Below are 21153 nucleotides of genomic sequence, written 5' to 3'. Positions count from 1 at the left end.
TCCAACCCATTTAATGCCAGCAAGAACCTGTAAAGCCTCAGCAGCCCTACCCAGGAGTGTATGGGAAGGTGGTCAGGCTGTTGTTCCTGGCAGCACTGGGCACAGCCAGCATTTCTGCCCTGCTCCTGCATGCTGCCCTTTTCCAGTGGGAGAGGAGGGAGGAGGCTGCTGCTGATTCTCACTCCACAGTCCAAGTTAAATCCCAGGAAAAGGTGAAGTATCCACTGGAGAAAAAGTAGCCATAATATAAATTCAAGCTGTACAGCACTAATTCAATTTGCAGGCAAGGTAAATCTTTCACAGAACATTCCCCTCTTTGCTCAGTGCCTCAGGAATTTCCCATTCCCTGACTTTTTTTAAATCCATGGCCCACTTGACCTTCCCCTGGCAGAGCCCCCAAAGCCCTGCTCCAGCACTGCACCAGTACAGCCAGTTTGGAGCTGCAGGATCAGCTGCCATCCCTGCAGAGAGCACACAGAGCTGCCTGGAAAGCCTCAGCAGGAATTTACCCCTTCCATCATTCCAGGTTTGACTGCACTCCCCAGCTCGGGTCCCTCCACAGCAGCAATCTGCACAGAACAGTGCCAAAGTCTGCCAGAGTCAGGGAAGGACTGGAGATGAATCAGAACTGGGAGCCAAGTCCCAGCACATTTTTCCAAAAAAGCTCCGAATTTCGGGAAAAGACCCCAGGAGCTGGCAGCACACTAAGCCTGGCTTTGCCAAACCTGAGCCCGAGTCCCTCTCTGCCAGGAAAGGCCAGCACAGCAGGGCAAGGAGCAAAGAGCAGCTCTTGGACAGACACTTCTGAAAGTGATGGATTCCTTTCTTCCCCTTTTCTTTAGGGAACGAGATCATTCCCACAGCGGATCTCCTGTCCCTGCCAGGCTGTGCAGCCCTTTCTGTGCAGGACCCCCTCAGCAGGGTGACAGCCCCGCCCTGGTGACAACTGTCCTGTGCCTCGCAGGGACATTGGGAATGCCGGGGGGCAGGGGAGTGTCACTGGCCCCTCTCCCCGGGCTCTGCTCCCCAGGGTCCCCAAGGATTTCCCCAGTGTCCCCAAGGACTCCGGGCTCTCCCAGATCCCCCAGCTCTGTGACCATGTTCACAGGGGTCTGAGGATGAGGGAAGAGACGAGAATGTTGACTCCATGTTTCAGAAGGCTGATGTGTTATGTTATTTTATGATATATATTATATTAAAACTATACTAAAAGAATAGAAGAAAGGATTTCATCAGAAGACTGGCTAAGAATAGAAAAAGAAGGAATGATAACAAAAGCTTGTGACTCGGACTCTCTGTCCAAGCCAGCTGTGATTGGTCATTAGTTAGAAACAACCACATGAGCCCAATCCCAGATGCACCTGTTGCATTCCACAGCAGCAGATAACCATTGGTTACATTTTGTTCCTGAGGCCTCTCAGCTTCTCAGGAGGAAAAATCCTAAGGAAAGGATTTTCCATAAGGGATGTCTGTGACACTGCTCTGTCAGGATTCCGGCGTTCCCCCCGTCACAGCCCCGGGGCACGGCTGCCTCTGCACCCCAGCTCCTGGCAGCAGGGAGGGCTCCCCCGGCCCTGCCAAGGACATTTTAAAGGAATTGTTCCTTGTGCTCAGCTCTGCAGTGGCTGAAATCCCTCCCTGGCTCCAGCATCTCGATCCTGCATTTCCCTCCCTAACAGGGGTTCTGTTGCTTTTATTCCCTCTGTAATTGTTTGATGAGTTCTCCCAGCAGGACTTGGCTCGGGATGATTCCACCCCTCAAAACTTCTTCTGGCAGAGCAATCAACACCTCATCAGAGCAGCTCCCAGCCCAGCAGCTCCGGGACTGGGGGGAATCCTGCTCCTCTCCCGGGAATGTCACCGGCCAGGGCTGCCCAGGAATGCACAGGGAAAGGTCCAAAGAGCCTGGCAAAGATTATCTGTGCAGGGTGGGACTGTTGGGGTGTCTGGGCCACTCCAGGAGCTGGGCTGGATCATCCTGGGGGTCCCTTCCAACTCAGGCTATACCATGATGGTGATGGCATAAAAGGAATTGCTTCCATCACCTTCAGCCTGGCTTAGCTTCTGACATCCGACTTTGGTTTGTGTTTCAGCTGTGGAATGTCCCCTTCCAGGCTGGGACAGCCCCTCACCACTCTGAGAGGGGAGACTCAGCTCCTCCTGAGGGCCAGCTCCCATCTCTGCTCTGTGTGACAGGGACAGCACCCAGGGAATGGCTGGAGCTGGGCCAGGGGGGTTTGACCTGGATTTTAGGAAAAGGTTCTTGCCCTTGTGAGAAACAACTACTCACTTTTTCAAAAGTTATTAAATTTTAACAAAAACTACAACCAAGAACTAAATAAGGAAAAATTACAGTGCTGGGAGCCCCCATGACTACCAGCCACATGCTCCTCCTCAAAATGGATGCTCAGCTTTTTACATCCATAGCCCCTCTTAAAGTTTTGTCAGTCAACTCCTTCTGTGCCATCCATTGGTGGAGATCACTTTTTACACCTTGACTGGAGGCCAGGTGTTGTTATGCTCTGCCTCCTGGCGACAAGCCAGCCTCCTCTAAATGTCCTGACTCCTGTTACAAAGAGGGGAGGGAAAGAGGACTGTGAAATGACATCTTACAATAACATTATTATACATCTGTATAATATCTGTATCTTAATTGAGAGAGCCAACAATTACATTACTTAATTATTATTACTGTCTATAACACCCCAAGGGTGCTGGGCACTGCCCAGGCTCCCCAGGGAATGGTCCCAGCTCTGAGGCTGCCAGAGCTCCAGGAGCTCCCAGATGGGATTGTTGGGATTGTGAATTTTGCTCTGGGTTCACCCAGCTGTATCCCACAAGGGATGATCCATTCCCCTTCCACAGATTGCCTGATCCCTGGGATTACCCACAGCAGCTTCACATCTCACCTTGCCCTTTCCTTTTGTGTGGAGACAGCCAAGTTCCCCAGCTCCCTTCCACCCTTCCCATGGTGAGCTGGAGTTGTGGGATGGGGATCCAAGGGCTGCCAAGCACTGGGAAAGCCCCTGGAATGCCCCAGCAGAGAGCAGAGCCCGGTGAGCACTCACCATCCATGTCCAAGCGCTGCATGATGATGGCCAGCTCCACCTCACTGGGCATGTTGTAGTGCATGTTCTTTATTTGGCATATTCACTGTTTAATTTGTGGTTTTGCATTTTTGATGATTTGGCTTTTCAATTGATCATTTATAACAGCTGGGATTCTGCAGAGCTCAAAGGAGGCTCTGTCACACCCCTGTTATCACCTAAGATGGGACTTAACACACAATGACACCCCTTCCATGGACTGCCTGATCCCTGGGATTACCACAGCAGCTTCACATCTCACCTTGCCCTTTCCTTTTGTGTGGAGACAGCAAAATTTCCCAGCTCCCTTCCACCCTTCCCGTGGTGAGCAGCAGTTGCATGGGGATCCAAGGGCTGCCAAGCACTGGGAAAGCCCCTGTGTCACTATAGGACACAAAAAACCACAAGTGTACACCGCTGTTCTCAAGGTGAAGGAAAAAAGGGAAGTTTATTTTCTGACTCTAATATTTATAGTTTTCCAAGAGTGACAGTGGATTGGAGGGTGACAGTGCCACCTCTCCAATGACACTGGACAGACCAACAGTCCATCAACTTTCTCCTCCTCCATGAAGGAATGCAAAACAATGAGTTATTTACAGAAAGTGTGTGAGAAAGTTCGCTACAAGAATGTCAACATCAGAAGGCTTGGAAAATCTTAAAAAATCAGGGCACCAGCCCTGAGCACTCACCATCCATGTCCAGGCGCTGCATGATGATGGCCAGCTCCACCTCACTGGGCATGTAGCCCAGGGAGCGCATGGCCATGCCCAGCTCCTGCTTGGAGATGAAGCCATTCCCGTCCCGGTCCAGCACTCGGAAAGCCTCCCTGATCTCTGCAGAGGGAAGTGGGAGAAACAACTGCTCACTTGGGAAATTTCAAAAGGTTTGTTAAACCTCAACAAAAATACAACAAAAGGCCTGTGAAAAATGCGTATTTTACAACTGGCTTTTCACAAATATTAAAATGAATATGATATGTGTTGTGTTAAAAAGTTGTGCTGTATTAATTTTCTTAAGTAGTGTGTTAAATATAGTTTTAGGTTATAACATAATGTTAAAATAGAAACTATGCTATGTAAGATACTTTTTAGAGGAAGGACTTGCACCAGATAGCAGCCACAGGACACCTGAATCTTTCAGAGAAAGAGAATTTATTGCTCCCTAATCAGAAGAAACAAACTTCTTCCTTCCTGCTCAGCCCTGAAGTCAGGATTAAGAGGAAGAAGTTGACACTGACCAGACAGAATCCTGTGTTTGAATGGAATTTCTGCATCATGCATGAGGTGTATGAATATGCAACAGGCTGTTGCTTTTAAGGGTTAATCCTCTGTTAACTGTGGGTCCTTTTTCAGGCTCATGTTACCCAGAAAGAGGTACCTGAACTGTCAGTAACTCTTTGTTTCTATTGTCTCATATTGTCCTAATCCAAATTGTCCAAATTATTATTACTCTAATTTCATTATCATTTCTATAACCATTTTATTACTATTAAATTTTTAAAATTTAAGAAAAAACAAGTGATTGGCGTTTTTCACAGGACTACATAAGGAAAAAACTGCCCTGATGGATATCATGTGGCCAGTTCATCTTCAGGCTGGATGCTCAGTCTTTTATACCCTGGGGGTTGCATCAGCCAGCCCTGGCCCCTCCCAAAGTCTGTCAGTCAGCTCTGCTTTGCCATTTATCAGTGCAGACTGCTTTGTACCTGCATTGGAGCTCAGGTGTTGCCATGCCCACCCCCTGAGCACCCCAAGCTTTTCCATTCCCACCTGCCCCATGCAAGGGACACCTGTGCAGCTTCTTTGTACCTGTGCTAGACAGCCCAGGCTGTCTGATGGCAACAATACAGGGGGAAAGGGAACTGTGGGGAGAACAGAGGACATCTAAACTACACTAACATAACTGTACATCACTAAAGCTTCTCTTAATATTCACACAATTGTTATCTTTTAATTGTGAGAGCCAACCATCTCATTATCCAGCTATAACAGAAGGGAGAAGGGAGGAGCTGTTATGGTGGAGGACTCTGTGGATGCTGAGCACAGAAGCAGCAGCTTCTGCCTTTTCCAAGGTTAATTGTGAATATTTGATCATCCCAGGGCAGGATGATCAGGATGTGTTAATGCACACCCACAAACCTCCATGCACTAAGGATATCCTGGGATTAGAGACACAGAACTGGAAAAGCCCTCTAAGACTGAGTCCAGCCACCCAACCCAGCACTGCCAAGGCCACCACTGAGCCATGTCCCCAACTGCCACATCCCCAGGGCTGTTAAACCCCTCCAGGGACTCCACCCTGTGCCACTCTTCCAGTGAGGATATAATTCCCAATATCCAACCTGCACCTCTGCTGGCACAACCTGAGGCTGTTTCCTCTTCTGCTGTTGCTGTCACCCTGGGTGATTTCCTTCTCTAGATCCTGCTCACAGCTCTTCTCTAATTTATAACGTTTTTACAGCACTAAACAGCCTCAGATCAATAAAAATACTGATGGAACATAAGGAACCACTTCCATCAATCGTCCTTAGCCTGGCTTAGCTCCTGATATCTGACTTTGGTTTGTTTTTTAACTTTTAACTGTTCCAGCCTGTGGCAGCCCCTTGTGTGAGGGGAGACACTGAGGGGCAGCTCTGATCTCTGCTCTGGGGGACAGGGACAGGAACAGGAACGGCTGGGGCTGGGCCAGGGCAGCTCAGGCTGGATCTCAGGGAAAGGTTCTTCCCCCAGAGGGTGCTGGCACTGCCCAGGCTGCCCAGGGAATGGGCACAGCCCCGAGGCTGCCAGAGCTCCAGGAGCTGCCAGGGATGCCCAGGCTGGGATTGTTGGGTGTCTGTGCAGGGCCAGGGGCTGCACTGGATGATCCCTGTGGTCCCTTCCAGTCAGGATATTCCATGGTTCCATAATCCACCACCTCAATGTCTCTGCTCACAGACCTCTCAGCTCCCAGCCCCAGACTCCCCATATCAGCCTCTTGCAAATGCCAGAGAAATTGTAACTTCCCAGCAGCTGGGAGCCTGTTTCACTGGAAAGGTTGGAGGTGAGAAGGGAAAAAGGTGCCTCAGTTTTGGTGAAGCAGTCTTTGCCCCATGCTTGGAGAGGGAATCAGGGGGTGCTCCATCATCTCCCTCAGGGAATGGGGATTTGGGAACAGCCCAGGGCCCACTGCAACTGCTCAGAGGATTTTCACCTTCACTTAAAGCATTTCTCTGGAGAAGTAGGAGGGAAAACTCATCAGTTTTTTTGGGAAAAGAACCCCAAACTAATGAAAAATTTCTCCATTCTCCATCAGGAACTGCAGGATGGAAAATGTTTGGCCTGCCTGGCATAGTTCAGGCTTTAAGGGAAATATTCCCAGTCCTCCATGGGCTACCAGAGTCCCCCCCCCATCCTGTCCCCAGGAGTCAGGGGCTGCCAGACCCTGCAGAGAGGCCTCAGGAAACCTTTGGATGTTCCTGGGAAAAAGGCAGGAGCACCAGAGCCCACCAGGGAATGGTTCTGGTGGTATTTGCTAATCTTTATTTAAAGCTTTACAATTCAAAATCTGCTTCTAAACCACCTCACCCAGGTTCAACCCTCCCTGCCCCCACCAGACCACTCCCATTTCCAGGGGCAGGATCCCATTCCCATTTCCAGGGGCAGGGTCCTGATCTCATTTCCAGGGGCAGGATCCAGTTCCCATTTCCAGGGGCAGGGTCCTGATCCCATTTCCTGTTCCCATTTCCATGGCAGGATCCTATTCCCATTTCCATGGCAGGATCCCGTTCCCATTTCCATGGCAGGATCCCATTCCCATTTCCAGGGGCCGGATCCTGATCCCATTTCCTGTTCCCATTTCCATGGCAGGATCCTGTTCCGATTTCCATGGCAGGATCCCGTTCCCATTTCCAGGGGCTGGATCCTGATCCCATTTCCAGGGCAGGATCCTGTTCCTGTTTCCATTATAGGATCCTGTTCCCATTTCCCATTCCCATTTCCAGGGGCAGGGCCCTGCTCCCATTTCCTGTTCCCATTTCCATGAGCAGGATCCTGTTCCGATTTCCTGTTCCTGTTTCCAGGGCAGGATCCTGTTCTCATTTCCTGTTCCCATTTCCAGGGGCAGGATCCTGTTCCTATTTCCTGTTCCCATTATTTCCAGGGTAGGATCCTGTTCCCATTTCCTGTTCCCATTTCCAGAGCCAGGATCCTGTTCCCATTTCCTGTTCTCATTTCCAGGGCAGGGTCCTGTTCCCATTTCCTGTTCCCATTTCCAAGGGCAGGATCCTGTTCCCATTTCCAGGTCAGGATCCTGTTCCCATTTCCAGGGGCAGGATCCTGTTCCCATTATTTCCAGGGCAGGATCCTGTTCCCATTATTTCCAGGGGCAGGATCCTGTTCCTATTTCCTGTTCCCATTATTTCCAGGGGCAGGATCCTGTTCCTATTTCCTGTTCCCATTATTTCCAGGGGCAGGATCCTGTTCCCATTTCCTGTTCTCATTTCCAGGGCAGGATCTTGTTCCCATTTCCTGTTCCCATTTCCAAGGGAAGGATCCTGTTCCCATTTCCAGGGGCAGGATCCTGTTCCCATTATTTCCAGGGGCAGGATCCTGTTCCCATTTCCTGTTCCCATTATTTCCAGGGGCAGGATCCTGTTCCTATTTCCTGTTCCCATTATTTCCAGGGGCAAGATCCTGTTCCTATTTCCTGTTCCCATTTCCAGGGGCAGGATCCTGTTCCTATTTCCTGTTCCCATTATTTCCAGGGGCAGGATCCTGTTCCCATTTCCTGCTCCCATTTCCTGTCTCCCTGCCAGCCCACCCTGCTGGGAGGGAGATGTGGGGAGGCTGCTCAAAGCTTGGGCTCATAATTCCAGGAGCCGTTGGAGTATTCAGGACTGAATCCCTGAATCCCACCAGACTCTGCCAGCTGCAGGGAAATCTCCTTTCATGTGTGGTCCTGAGAGCTCAGTGCAGTAAACATTACACCCAGATCAATTAATGGGAAAACAAACTTGGGACAGCTGAAGGCAGAAGAATGAGATTCATTGCAGGGAGCTGGGAGAGGATTTTAAGAAGTAAAACATGAATCTGGAAAAGTTTACGTGTGAGTGAGACTGATCCAAATGCCAGGGGTAAATGCCAGGGATAAAGGACACGTGTCCAGGGCTCTGCTGGGGAATATCCACACAGCAGCTCCAGGCACATCCATCCCAAAAGCTGCATTAACAGCACTCAACCTTTGAGCTTTGAGCAGAGCAAAACCCCCACACACACATTTGGGGCTTTCTGTTCCTCTCAAAGACCTGAACTTTAGACCACGCTTAGCACATCCTCCCCAAATCCATTCCCATCACCAAACAGAGCCTTTCCCCTCCCCACTCTATAAATACCACTTGTGCAGAGGTAGATATGAGCTATTTATAGGCTGAACACACTGTACAGGGAGCAGTGTGACCTCAGGCAGAGCCTCCTCCTGATCTTACATGGAACAGCTCCTCCTCATGCCCTTCTCTTCCCAAGGGTTATTCCCAAGCTCCTGCAGGTGCTGCCCATCCTGAGCACCCTCCCCCAGCCCAGCCCTGCTCCCAAACCCCGCTCCAGGGCCCTGTGGCCCCTGGCTGCCCCTCACCTTCCTCTCCAGCTGTTACATTTCATTACCCAAAGCTAAAAATACAGCCTCCCTTTCCCCAGATGCCTTTCCCCACCAAATCTCCATGGCAACAGATGCTCCCGGCTCAGAGCTGCGAGGGGATGTGGTCCATGGAGTCAATCTCTCCACAGACAGCGCTGGGGCTTGGAGAAGCTTTGGGATCTTTCCTATTCCAGCATCTCCACAGGGATGCTTTGCCCTGATGCAAGAGAGCAGAGCCCTGCTTTGTCTTTAAGGATCACAGGGGGGAGGGTGTTGAGGAGCTGCTGCCTCAGGAGCTGCCCTCTTCCCCTGCCCAGCCTGGGTGGCAGCAGGGAAAACCAAGCACGTGGATTTCCCCTCACTGGGGGGTGAGAAATCCCAATATTTATTCCTCTTTCCCTAAGCAATGTCTTCATTTACTCCCAAACGTGGGCAGCTGACACAGAATTGTACCAGAAGATAAAAGGGGGAAGAGATCCCAGGAAAAATCAGAGGACAGGAAGCTCATCCTGCCCCATGGAATCCCAGAATCCTGCAGTGATTGGGGTTGGGAGGGACCAAGGCTCATCTTGTTCCACTATCCCAGGCTGCTCCAAGCCCCAGCCAGCCCCGGCCACCCCATCATCCTGATTAACACCTTCGTTAATGACCTCAAAGAGCAGCAGCCACAACATGAATTTAATTCCCAAATGATCCAAGGCTGGGAAGAACTGGAAGGGTGCATGTCCAGCGAGGAGAAAGGAACAAATCAGTGAGGGTTTGGGGGCAGAAGGGGCTGGGCAGCAGGAGCAGAGCTGGCCCTAAAAGGTTTCCCAGGAAAGTTCATCCTGATGGTCCTCCCTCGGTGTGAAGATTCCTGTTCGCCAGGAGCCCAGAGCACAGCACTCCCTTGCCGGAGTTATTTGAGCATTCCAGAGCTGTGGAGGGGAAGGGGGGGAGATGTGTTTGCTTTTAATTCATTCTGTCTCTCTGCTGCCATTGAACAGCTGCACTTTACAGCATCCCGATTACCGAGCACATGTCCCATCAACCCCTCCTCCGGGAGAAGGAGGGGAGAACCAGGGAAAGGAGGGGAGAACCAGGGAAAGGTGTGGAGAACGAGGGAAAGGTGGGGAGAACGAGGGAAAGGAGGGGAGAACCAGGGAAAGGAGGGGAGAACCAGGGAAAGGTGGGGAGAACGAGGGAAAGGTGGGGAAAACCAGGGAAAGGAGGGGAGAACCAGGGAAAGGAGGGTTCTTCATTACCTTTCTGAAGGGCACAAACAGCACTGCCAGAGCCGGCCCTGACACCCAGCCTGAAAGTGCTTCACTCCCCCAAATCCATCCTCATCCTCCCCTCCCGCTAACCCTGCTCCATCCCCCTCCCTGCTCCAGCCCATCCCTCTCCCCGCTCCTGCCCGACCTTCCCGCTCATCTCTCCCCCGGGCCGGGTTTATTTCCAGTGATTTCCCTGGGCACCCATCGTCATTTTGTTGTGTCTCCTGGACGAGGAGGAATAACGATTCCCTGGAGAATTAATGCCATCACATGCCCTGGCCGCCCTGGGGTGGTTTGGGGTGTAAATCCCACCCCAGAAGTGTCATTACCCCGCAGGCCGCACGGCGCTGTCATTGGGGAGATAAGAGCCGAGATAACACCGCCCCAAATCTCCCCACTCATCGCCGTCCTTAATTGTCCTTAATTGCACCTTTGGGCCCCCGAGTACGGAGGAAAGGATCTGAAAGCTGCAAACAGCTTGTCCTTGAGTGAACCGGGGAGTGAGGCTTGGCACTACTACGGCTAAAAAATTGGAAATTTCCAGCCCTCCATCTGCTATTCTCACTCTTGTTTTTTTGGGTGGGTTTTTTTTCCCTGCCGCAAATTGCAACGAAGTGTCAAAATAATCCTGTTTTTATCTAATGGCAACGCCCCCCCAACGTATTCCAATGGGAAGTGTCAAAATATTTCCCTTGGTTTTTGGGATCTCGGCAGAGCAGCTCAGCAGTGCTCTCACCGTGCCCTGGGGTGTCCCCCCGAGCTGCTGCAGCCTCTGGCTCCTCTGTCAGCATCCCCCAAACCGGGCAGGACCAGGCTGCTGGAATGGGAATAACCAGCAGGACTGACAGGGCTCCGGTGCTCCAGGGGCTGGGAGAGACACGGGGATGGCAAAGGCACCAATGATCCAATGCTCCTCACCTGGCACAGCTGGGAAAGATCTCAACTTGCACAACTCAGGAGCGCCCTGGGACAGTGGAAGGTGTCCCTGCCATGGCAGGGGTGGCACTGGATGGGCTGGGGCTGCTCTGGCCCCAGGGGGGTTGTTTGTCACAGAATTGGGCAGATTTTTATTCATCTCTACCTTCCCCAAGAAACAAATGGTTTGTGGAAAAGACATTTTTGGTGCTTCTGCTCCCAAGCACATTGAACATTTCCAGGTAACCTTTGGGTGTGGATGCGACAGGTTAGAGAGAGAAACAGATAAACTTTCCCAGGCATTGTCCTGGGGAAGTTGTGAGAATGCTCAGAGAAAGAATTAAAACAATTCTTATCTTAATCTCTGCACCTGGTGTTTGTGAACATGTGGAACGTTTGTAGGTGATGTGTATGGAAAGATATTTTACAAAAAGGTGTTGTTCCTAATTAACCAGTGGGGTGAGGGGTGTTGTTTAAGGACCAATCAGGTTCTGGATCCTGTCTATAAATATGTGTAGTTCCTAATAAATCTCAATTCATGCTTTCTGAGCATGGAGTCAGTGTTGCCTTTCTTCAGCCGTTCCTAACTCAGTGGTGACATTTGGGAGCTGCCATTCCCATGGAATTGCAGGACACAACAAGAGCTGCTGCTCCAGGATCCACCCTCAAAGGGAAGCTTTTCAAGGATTGGGAACCTTTGAGGGCAGGCTGGGGGGCAGCAGCACTGTGATCCTGCAGGTGTTGGAAGGATTTGGCAAACCAGCAGCTTCCACTATTGTGTATCAATTTCCCTGCTGTGGAAATCCCAGCAGGAGAGAGCAGGGCTCACCCACCAGAGAAGGGTGAGGCTGGAGGGGCCCTGCTCTGACCCCCCCTGTAAATCAGGAGGAAGAGCCAAGTTGTCAGTGCCTGGGGAATAATCAGGAGGAACAATCAATCACCTTCTCTCTGTGCTGGGAAAGGGCCAGGCTGGGCCTGAGGATGAGCTTGGAATGAAAGAAGTGAGGAGGGTGATGGAGAGGAAGGTAGGACTCAACTCATGGAATCCTGGGATGGTTTGGGTTGGAAGGAAGCTCAAAGCCCACCCAGTGCCACCCCTGCCATGGCAGGGACACCTCCCACTGTCCCAGGCTGCTCCCAGCCCTGTCCAGCCTGGCCTTGGGCACTGCCAGGGATGCAGGGGCAGCCCCAGCTGTGCCAGGGCCTGCCCATCCTCACAGGGCTTTGATTTCCACCTGTGAGGGGACAGGAAGAGGGAGGGGACATTCCAGGGACAGGGAAAAGCCATTCCAGGTGAGGAGCACCACTGGTGTAGGAACAAATGGGTATGAGGGACTTTGGCCTCAAGAAGGAGGAAGTTCCAGGGGTGAGCAGTGGGAAATGGGGCTCTGTCTGTTCTGGGCAGCTTTGGTGACCAAGTCACTTCCAGCAGCAGCAACCTCAGCCTCCAGGGACCTCTTCCAGCCTGCTGAGAACTTTTTTATTCCAAATATTTCAGTCTTGATATCCTTTATCAAATATTTCAGTGCACACTGCAGCAGTCAGTATAAACACACAGGGTCATTCCTACAGGTGATTCCAGGGTCATTCCTACAGGTGATTCCAGGGTCATTCCTACAGGTTATTTCATGTCCTTACAGTTGATTTCATGTTAATTCCTACAAATGATTCTATGTTAATTCTTACAGATAATTTCCTGTTCTTACAGGTGAGTCCATGTTAATTCCTACAGATGATTCCATATTAATTCCTACAGACAATTCCATGTTAATCCTTACAGAAAATTTCCTGTTCCTACAGATTATCCTGTAATGTGAATTCCTAAATGAGGGCTCATGTTCTGAGCTGTCAGTCACTGCTTGAAACCTTTCCTCAGCTCCCTGCGCTCCCCTCCTGCTGCATCCCTGGCTCCCTGCATCTCCACCAGGGTTTTTTGGGCACCCAGCCCTGGAATTCTGAACAGCAGCACCAGGACAGGGGCCCTGCCCAAGCCAATGGCCCTGTTCTGCTTCCTGGATAAAAAATCAGCTTTTTGTGCCACATCCACTGCAAATCACTGTTCCCCTGCAGAGATGGGTATGGAGACAGCACCTCACACCCATTCCAGGGGGTTGGTCACACAAACTGTGTGACCCTGAGGTGCCACCACAGAGACCCTTCCTCTGACTTGTCCAACACAAAACCTCTGTGAGAGAGGGGCTCCAAACACCCAGACAAATCCAGGGAATCCCACAGCACTGGCACAGGCTCCTCCTGGGATTCCCTGCCATGGATTATTGACCATGGAAATGCCCTGGGAGCAGCCCCAGAGCTCCCCTGCCCTCGGGGTCCTCCCCAGCTCTGCTCCCCAGGTGGGGCTGGTCCAGAAGCAGGAATTCTGTGGGGCTTCTGCAAGTTCTATAACCCAGGATGGGCAAGGCCAGGAAAAAATGTGTTACCCAACCTCGATAGAAAAGGAAAAAGAAGAAGAAAATGAGACAGAGAAAAAAAAAATAAAGAGAAAGTTTTAGAAAAAGAGATAAAAAGAGAAAGAAGAAAAATAATAAAGAGAAGATATGGAAGAGAATAAAAAAATGAAAAAGAGAAAAGAAAGAAAAAGGGGGAAAAGAAGAAGGAAGAAGAAGAAGTAGGAAGAAGAAGAAGTAGGAAGAAGGAAGAAGAAGAAGAAAAGGGAAGAAGAAGAAAAAGAATAAAGAAGAAGAAGGGAGAAGAAGAAGAAGAAGAAGAAGAAGAAGAAGAAGAAGAAGAAGAAGAAGAAGAAGAAGAAGAAGAAGAAGAAGAAGAAGAAGAAGAAAGGAAAAGAAGAAGAAGGAGAAGAAGGAAAAAGAAGAAGAAAAAGAAAGAAGAAGAAAGAAGAAGAAGAAAGAAGAAGGAAAAAAACCCCAACGCCCCGCATTGAAAGGAGATTAGTGCTACAAGGCAGATAAATTCCAGATTCATGCTACGACTTTTGTTTACAACTCCAGAACCCGCTGCTAAAAGGCTGAATGAGGAGGGAATAAATTTCCAGTGTTTTCCAAAGAAAGCTCCATCTCCCTTTCACAGCTCTCTCTATCAGCAAACAGCCTCCTCCCCCCTCCGCCTTCCAGAGCAGCACAGAGCGGGCGCTGCCCTCCCTGAGCCTCCCCCGCTGCAGCTCCCGCTCAGCCTGCTCGTCCCAGGCATCCCCCAATCCCAGGCATCCCCCAATCCCAGACATCCCCCAATCCCTGACATCCCCCAATCCCTGACATCCCCCAATCCCAGACATCCCCCAATCCCTGACATCCTCCAATCCCTCACACCCCTCACATCCCCCAATCCCTGACATCCCCCAATCCCTGACATCCTCCAATCCCTGACATCCCCCAATCCCTCACACCCCTCACATCCCCCAATCCCTCACATCCCTCACACCCCTCACACCCCCCAATCCCTCACATCCCCCAATCCCTTACACCCCTCACATCCCCCAATCCCAGACATCCCCCAATCCCTGACATCCCCCAATCCCAGACATCCCCCAATCCCTGACATCCGCCAATCCCTCACATCCCCCAATCCCTGACATCCCCCAATCCCTCACATTCCCTAATCCCTGACATCCCCCAATCCCTCACATCCCCCAATCCCAGACATCCCCCAATCCCTGACATCCCCCAATCCCTCACATCCCCCAATCCCAGACATCCCCCAATCCCTCACATCCCCCAATCCCAGACATCCCCCAATCCCTCACATCCCCCAATCCCTGACATCCCCCAATCCCTCACATCCCCCAATCCCTGACATCCCCCAATCCCTCACACCCCTCACATCCCCCAATCCCTCACATCCCTCACACCCCTCACACCCCCCAATCCCTCACATCTCCCAATCCCAGACATCCCCCAATCCCAGACATCCCCCAATCCCTGACATCCCCCAATCCCTCACATCCCCTAATCCCTCACGTTCCCTCACACCCCTCACACCCCTCACACCCCCCATACCCTGACATCCCCCAATCCCTCACATCCCTCACACCCCTCACATCCCCCAATCCCTCACACCTTTCACATCCCCTCACATCTCCTCATATCCCCCAATCCCTCACATCCCCTAATCCTTCACATCCCCTGACATCCCCCAATCCCTCATATCCCCAATCCCTCACATCCCCCCAATCCTTCACACCTCTCCATCCCTCACACCACTCAGATCCCCCAATCCCTCACGTCCCCCAATCCTTCACGCCTCTCAATTCCTCACACCCCTCACATCTCTCGATCCTTCACATCCCCCTGACATCCCTCAATCCCTCAGATCCCCTCAAATCCCCCCAGATCTCCCAATTCCTCAAATCCCTCACATCCCCAATTCCTCAAATCCCTCACATCCCTCAATCCCTCCCACCCCTCCCATCCTTGCTCTCCCAGCAGCCACATGGGATTGTTCCCTGTGGTTGCTGGATGGAATTTTGATCCTGCCCCATTTTCCTGCTGGAATGAGCTCTGTAGGTCTCCAACCAGTAGCTCTCAATCTGTGCCCAGCAGGAAGCAGAACCTCTCCCTTCATGTGCAGCTCCTTCCCTGGACCTCCCAGAGCCTCAGCTGGATTTTGAGCACTCTCTGTTGGGAATTTCCTGCCCAGTATTCCTGTGCCAAGTGGAATCATGTCCTTGGGACAGCCCATAGGGATCATTGTTACAAATCCTGAGACCTGGCTGACAAAGGGGATGGCTTGGGATCCTCCTCCCCCTGCCAAACTCACCCTTCAGAAGGACAGGCAGTGCCTGCAGCAGGTTTTCCTGGAGTTCCATTGCTCTCCCAATCCCTCTGCTGTAATTAACTTCCCATTAAGCCCAGGTTAACAAGGCCTTACTGTGGCTTTACTGAGGACCAGAGAAGGACCTTGGACCCTACTGAGTCTGCTCAGGACTCAGGAGTTGAGCCCACAGGGAAATATTCCTTCTCATTCCCCCAAATCCTCCAGGTGGAACAGGAGCAGTGCCTCCAGCATCCCTCTCATCCCTTTCCTCTCAGCAGACTTCACAGAATCCTGGGATGGGTTGGAGGGAATCTCAAATCCCATCCAGTGCCACCCCTGCCATGGCAGGGACACCTTGCACTGTCCCAGGCTGCTCCAAGCTCCAGGGGCAGCCGCCCTCTGCATCCCTTGGATTAATTCCCACTCCTTGTTTCTCCAATATCCCCATCCAAGGTGAGCAGCTGCCCCTGGGAAGGACCTGCCTCTAGTTTCATGCTTTTCATCCAAAATTCCCTATTCCTGAGCATTTTCTGCTCCCCAAGCCCCAGAATCTTTTCTATCCTGGGAAAATCTTTTCTCCAAAAGTCCTGAGTGATTCTAGCACAGAAATGCTTCCCTGAGAGCACCACTGGTGATCAGGAGCCCAGCAATAAATCCCACTCCACACATCCTGTCTGTCCCTGCCTCCTCCCTGCTGGGAGCTCAGGGAAGGAGCCTCAGTCCTGGCTCCAGAGCAGGAAAGAGGCAGCACCAGCTCTGTTTGGAAAGGAAACTCTGGGAAGGACTTGGCCATGCCAGAATTCCCCTCCTGGTTCCAGCCTCAGACACAAACTCTGCTCTTTGTGCACAGAACCCCAAACCTGAGTGCAGAATTAAACTCAGATTTTTGCCCCTGCTTTGGAGCAGTTTTCCCCATTGTTTTCCCTTTCCCTAAATTGGGCACCTCCTCATTTAGGGCTGTCAATCTCTGCAATCTCCAAACTCCAGCCAGCACTTTCACCTCCCAAGGGATCTCTGCACATCCCCAAATTCCTGCGGAACAGGAGCAGCTCAACAGGTGAGGGGCTGTGACCTCAGTCCTCAGCACCCGAACCTGCAGCCCCAGGCTCCTCAATGCCCCTAGAAATGCCCCTGGAAATTCCCAAACAAATTCAGGATTGCCATCAGGCAGAAAACAGATAGCAGCAAGGGCAGATGGGTAAAAAGAAAAAATAATTAAAATTTTGAAAAAATGAAAGGGAAAGAAAAAGGAAAATTAAAACAAAAAGGGAAGAGGAAAAGGAAAGGAAAAAAAGAAAAAGAAAAAGAAAAAGAAAAAGAAAAAGAAAAAGAAAAAAGGAAAAGGAGAAAAGGCAAAAAGGAAAAAAGGAAAATGAAAACAAAAAGAAACAATAAAAAGAAATAAAAGGAAAAGAAAAAGAAGGAAGAAGAAGGAAAATGAAAAAGAAAAATAAAAAGAAAGGAAAAGAAAAACAAAAAGAAGAAAGGAAAAGGAGAAAAGGCAAAAAGGAAAACAAAAACAAAAAGAAACCATAAAAAGAGAGGAAAAGGCAAAGGAAAAGGAGCTTTTGGGCAGCCTGGCTGCCTCTTCTTCAGCATCTGGGATCAGGCCACAGTGGAGCAAAAGGCTCCAAATATTTTGGCCAAAAGAAAGGTGAGGGAATTTGGGAACTAGTCCACTCCTTGGTTTGCTTTGCTTTCCTTGTTGTGCTTTGCAGTGGAACAGAACCAAAGCTCATCCATCATTCCTGTTGGGAATGGGTTCCAGAAAAGGCTTCACCCCACTGTAGTCCCAGTATTTCATGGCCCTGTTATTTAATATTTTAAACACTGAAATCATCAATTCCAAAGGAAATATTGCAGCATTCCCAAAAGGAAGCCCTTCCATTATTTCTGGCTGAAAGGGCCATTGCCAACAGGGAATGGAATCAAATCTGCATTTTGGGGATGGAAAAGGTTTCCATGGAAGAATTCCAATTGGTGATGTCTAAAGCAGTTTGGGAAAGCTTTTCCCAAAGCATCACTGGGGTGTTTCCCTTAAGGACACGGAGCCCCAAAAAGTCCCACAGCAACACTTCAGCCCCTCTGGAAAACTGACACGGCTCCAGCAACTTTGGCAGCAATTCCCAAGTATTGCCCTGTGCAGAGAGCAGCAAACTCATTGCAAACACCTCCAAAAAGTCAGAATTTTACCCTGGAGCTGCATTGTGAGTGCTCATTCACTCTGGCTGAAGGTCCATCCATAACACCACAAGTGATGCTGGGACTGGAATTCCCCTGGATTTGATCTCCAGGCAGGTCCTGGCACGTGGGACAGGGTCTGTTCAGTATTTGCTGTCCCCAGGCTGCTGTCCCACTGACCTGCTGTCATCCCAGGCTGTCACACCCAGAGAATCCCAATTAATCAGGCTGGAAAAGGCCTCAAGACCACCAAGCCCAGCCATCAACCAGCCACACTCAGCACAGGGAGCTCTGCCTGCTGCAGCTGCCCAGAGCCTCCCTCCAGCAGCTGGAACTGCTCCTGCAGGGCTGGAACGCTGGCAAAGCCAGAGAGCTGCTGCAGGGCCAGGGTGACACTGCCACTAATCCCCATCCTAAACCCCAAACCCCAAACCCCAAACCCCAGCAGGGCTCCTTCAGCCCCTGCCCTGCTCGGGTGGGGTGGGGCTGCAGCTGGGAGGAAAAGGGAAGGGATTTTAGGAATAATTGTTGCAAATGAACCTCCAAAAGTCTCATGTGCAGCCACGAGCCCTCTCACTGGGATGTGATTGCTAAAGGTTCCCCAGTCCTGGGGTTTTCCTGAGCCAAGAGCAGCAAACTCATTGCTAACCCCTCCAAAAATCAGAATTTTGCCCTGGAGCTGCATTGTGAGTGCTCATTCACTCTGGCTGAAGGTCCATCCACAGCACCAGAAGGGACTGCATCAAGGAGGGGACTGGAATTCCCCTGGATTTGATCTCCAGGCAGGTCCTGGCATGTGGGACAGGGGCTGTTCTGTATTTGTTGTCCCCAACAGTACAAAAAACAGGCCCAGCCTGATTTCCAACCAAAGAAATCAGGGAGAGGAGTTGTAAAGGCAGTTTCAAACATCCACCTCTGGAAATGTAATGGGATAAATGGAAATGTAAAGGGATAAATGGAAATTTAAAGGGATATTTGGAAATATAAAGGGATATTTGGAAATGTAAAGGGATAAATGGAAATGTAAAGGGATAAATAGAAATGTAAATGGATAATTGGAAATGTAAAGGGATATTTGGAAATGTAAAGGGATATTTGGAAATATAAAGGGATATTTGGAAATATAAAGGGATATTTGGAAGCTGCTCACTGATGGGAACAAATTCAGTCTCGTGATTTGGGGACTTTGCTCCTGAAGGAGACTCAGTGGAACCTGCCATGTCCCAGGGATATGGAGAGACCTGCAAGGACTCTTCCAAATCTGCAAATCCAGAGGGAATTTCCACTTCCAAAGTACTTAATAGTAGGTGTAGGAAAAGCTTTCCTGGGTTTCGTTTTCCTCTGTTTACCTTTTGCAGACAACAGGAAAAACTGTTGTACTATAAACCTTGAAATGTTCCAGGAGAGTGACTGAAATATTTGCATTTCTCTCCTGTTTGGTTGTTTGAATGAAACTGCAATTTCTGCACATCAAAGGCCCGTTAGAATAAAGCCTTCCTGAGAATAAATCCTGTTCTCTCTCTGTGTGCTGTGTACCTGAAAGCAGTCCTTGAGAATTCCAGTGGAAAAATGTGTTGGAGGCAAGCACAGACAATCCAGCTTGGAAGGGATTGCTTTCCTTGCAAGCTTTAATGACACTTTCAATAATGCTGAAGAACTCATTTCTTTTCATTTCCTACCTTTTACTAACATATTTTTCTTTTTTTTCACTCTTTTTTTTTGTCCCATCCCAAAAGCAGGAGCTTGGCAGCTCTTCCTCTGATGGAATGAAAACAAACATTGCTGGAATGAGGAAGAGAAGTGAGATTTGGGCTCTTTGCTGGTGCTGACTGCATGGACTGGGACACCAAAAACCAGCACTGTTATTTTACTGCCTGCAGATGATCAGATCCATCTGGGTGAGGCAGCAGTTGGCAGAACCCCCCTGGGGAGCTCCTCCAAGGTTTAACAGTCTCTGAAGGCACTGTGGAGTGGATGAATTTTAAATTCTCCTTAGGTTACATTCCCAGATCCTGGGAGCAGCCCCAAAGCTCCTCTGTGTGCATCAAACACCAGAGAAGGGGAACCCAAACCTTCCTGGCTCTGGCTCAAGATGACCCCAGCAGGTGCCCAGGTGGCCAAAAGCATCGTGGGCTGTATCAAAACCAGAATGGCCAGGGCAGGGATTGTTCCCTTTGTCCCCTGTGCTGGCCCTGCTGAGGTCCTCGAGGGCTGTGTCCAGTCCTGAGCCCCTCAGGATGGGAGAGCCCTGGAGGGCCTGGAGCCCCAGGAGAGGCTGAGGGAGCTGGGCAGGGGCTCAGCCTGGAGCAAAGGAGGCTCAGGGGGTCCTTGTGGCTCTGCACAGCTCCTGCCAGGAGGGGACAGCCGGGGGGGCCGGGCTGTGCTCCAGGGAACAGGGACAGGAGCAGAGGGAACGGCCTCAGGCTGGGCCAGGGGAGGGGCAGCTCTGGGTGCTGTGTCCAGCTCTGGATCCTCAGCACAGCAGGGACAGGAGCTCCTGGAGCGGGGCCAGCTCAGGCTGTGAGGATGAGGAGGGCCTGGAGCATCTCTGTGCCCAGGAAAGGCTGAGGGAGCTGGGGCTGCTCAGCCTGGAGAGGAGCCCCAGCTGAGAGGGGCCCTCAGCCCTGGGTGTCCCTGTGTGCAGGGAGGGGCAGAGCAGGGCCCGGGCTCGGCTCCAGGCCCAGCAGTGGCACCAGAGCCACGGGCAGGGCCTGAGCCCAGAGCTGCCCCTGCCCAGGAGGCACAACTTCTGCCCTGGGCAGTGCCCAGCCCTGAGCAGGCTGCCCAGGGAGGGGCTGGAGTCTCCCTCAGCGGGGATCCTGCAGAGCCCTGTGCACACAATGCTGTGCCCTGTGCTCTGGGATGGCCCTGCCTGAGCAGGGAGGTGCCACCAGGGACCCTCTGGGCCCCCTCCCAGCCTGGAATTCCAGGATTCTGGTATACCCAGTAGAAACAAGAACTACACCTGGATTGCCATGTCAGTGTGTCACAGATCACAGACTTTGGGATGGAGATAAGGCCACCAAAAGTGAGTGGCAGGGAAGGCTCAGCACAGCACAAAGGCTGCTCCTCCCTCCAGCACCTGGGCTGGAAACCAGCCTGGCTCATCCCAGAGGTGGATTCCATCACATCTCCCATTTCCCAAGTGCTTGTTCCCATCCAGATGGATGCACTGAACACCAGAGCTGCCTTCAGAGGCTGTTTTGTGCTTGAGAAGGAGGCAGCAAAGCTGCCAGCACTCAGGCTCTTCAGAGGGCTGCTTTAATTAACTGGTGTGATCTCAAAGCTGAAGGACTTCTGACATACAATTACAGGGCATTGTCTGAGCTGGAAAAAGCTGTGTAACCCTTGCCTTTATCATCATCTCACTCCTGTTC

The 21153-nt window shown here is 51.0% G+C and overlaps 1 protein-coding gene across 2 annotated transcripts in view; it reads right to left on the bottom strand.

Moving 5' to 3' along the window:
- The window catches only part of CALN1 (calneuron 1), a 141139-nt gene that overhangs the window by 69445 nt on the left and 50541 nt on the right, over window positions 1-21153 (bottom strand). For both annotated transcript variants that reach the window (XM_036394941.2, XM_036394942.2), the window contains exon 3: window positions 3776-3919. In XM_036394941.2, the coding sequence (XP_036250834.1) occupies window positions 3776-3919 (144 nt within the window). The remainder of the gene's footprint in view (window positions 1-3775; window positions 3920-21153) is intronic.

Source organism: Molothrus ater, chromosome 21 (genome assembly GCF_012460135.2).
Source record: "Molothrus ater isolate BHLD 08-10-18 breed brown headed cowbird chromosome 21, BPBGC_Mater_1.1, whole genome shotgun sequence".
NCBI classification, from domain to species: domain Eukaryota; kingdom Metazoa; phylum Chordata; class Aves; order Passeriformes; family Icteridae; genus Molothrus; species Molothrus ater.
The sequence above is the reverse complement of the archived record's forward strand: the minus strand, read 5'-3'. Positions and strand labels throughout refer to the sequence as shown.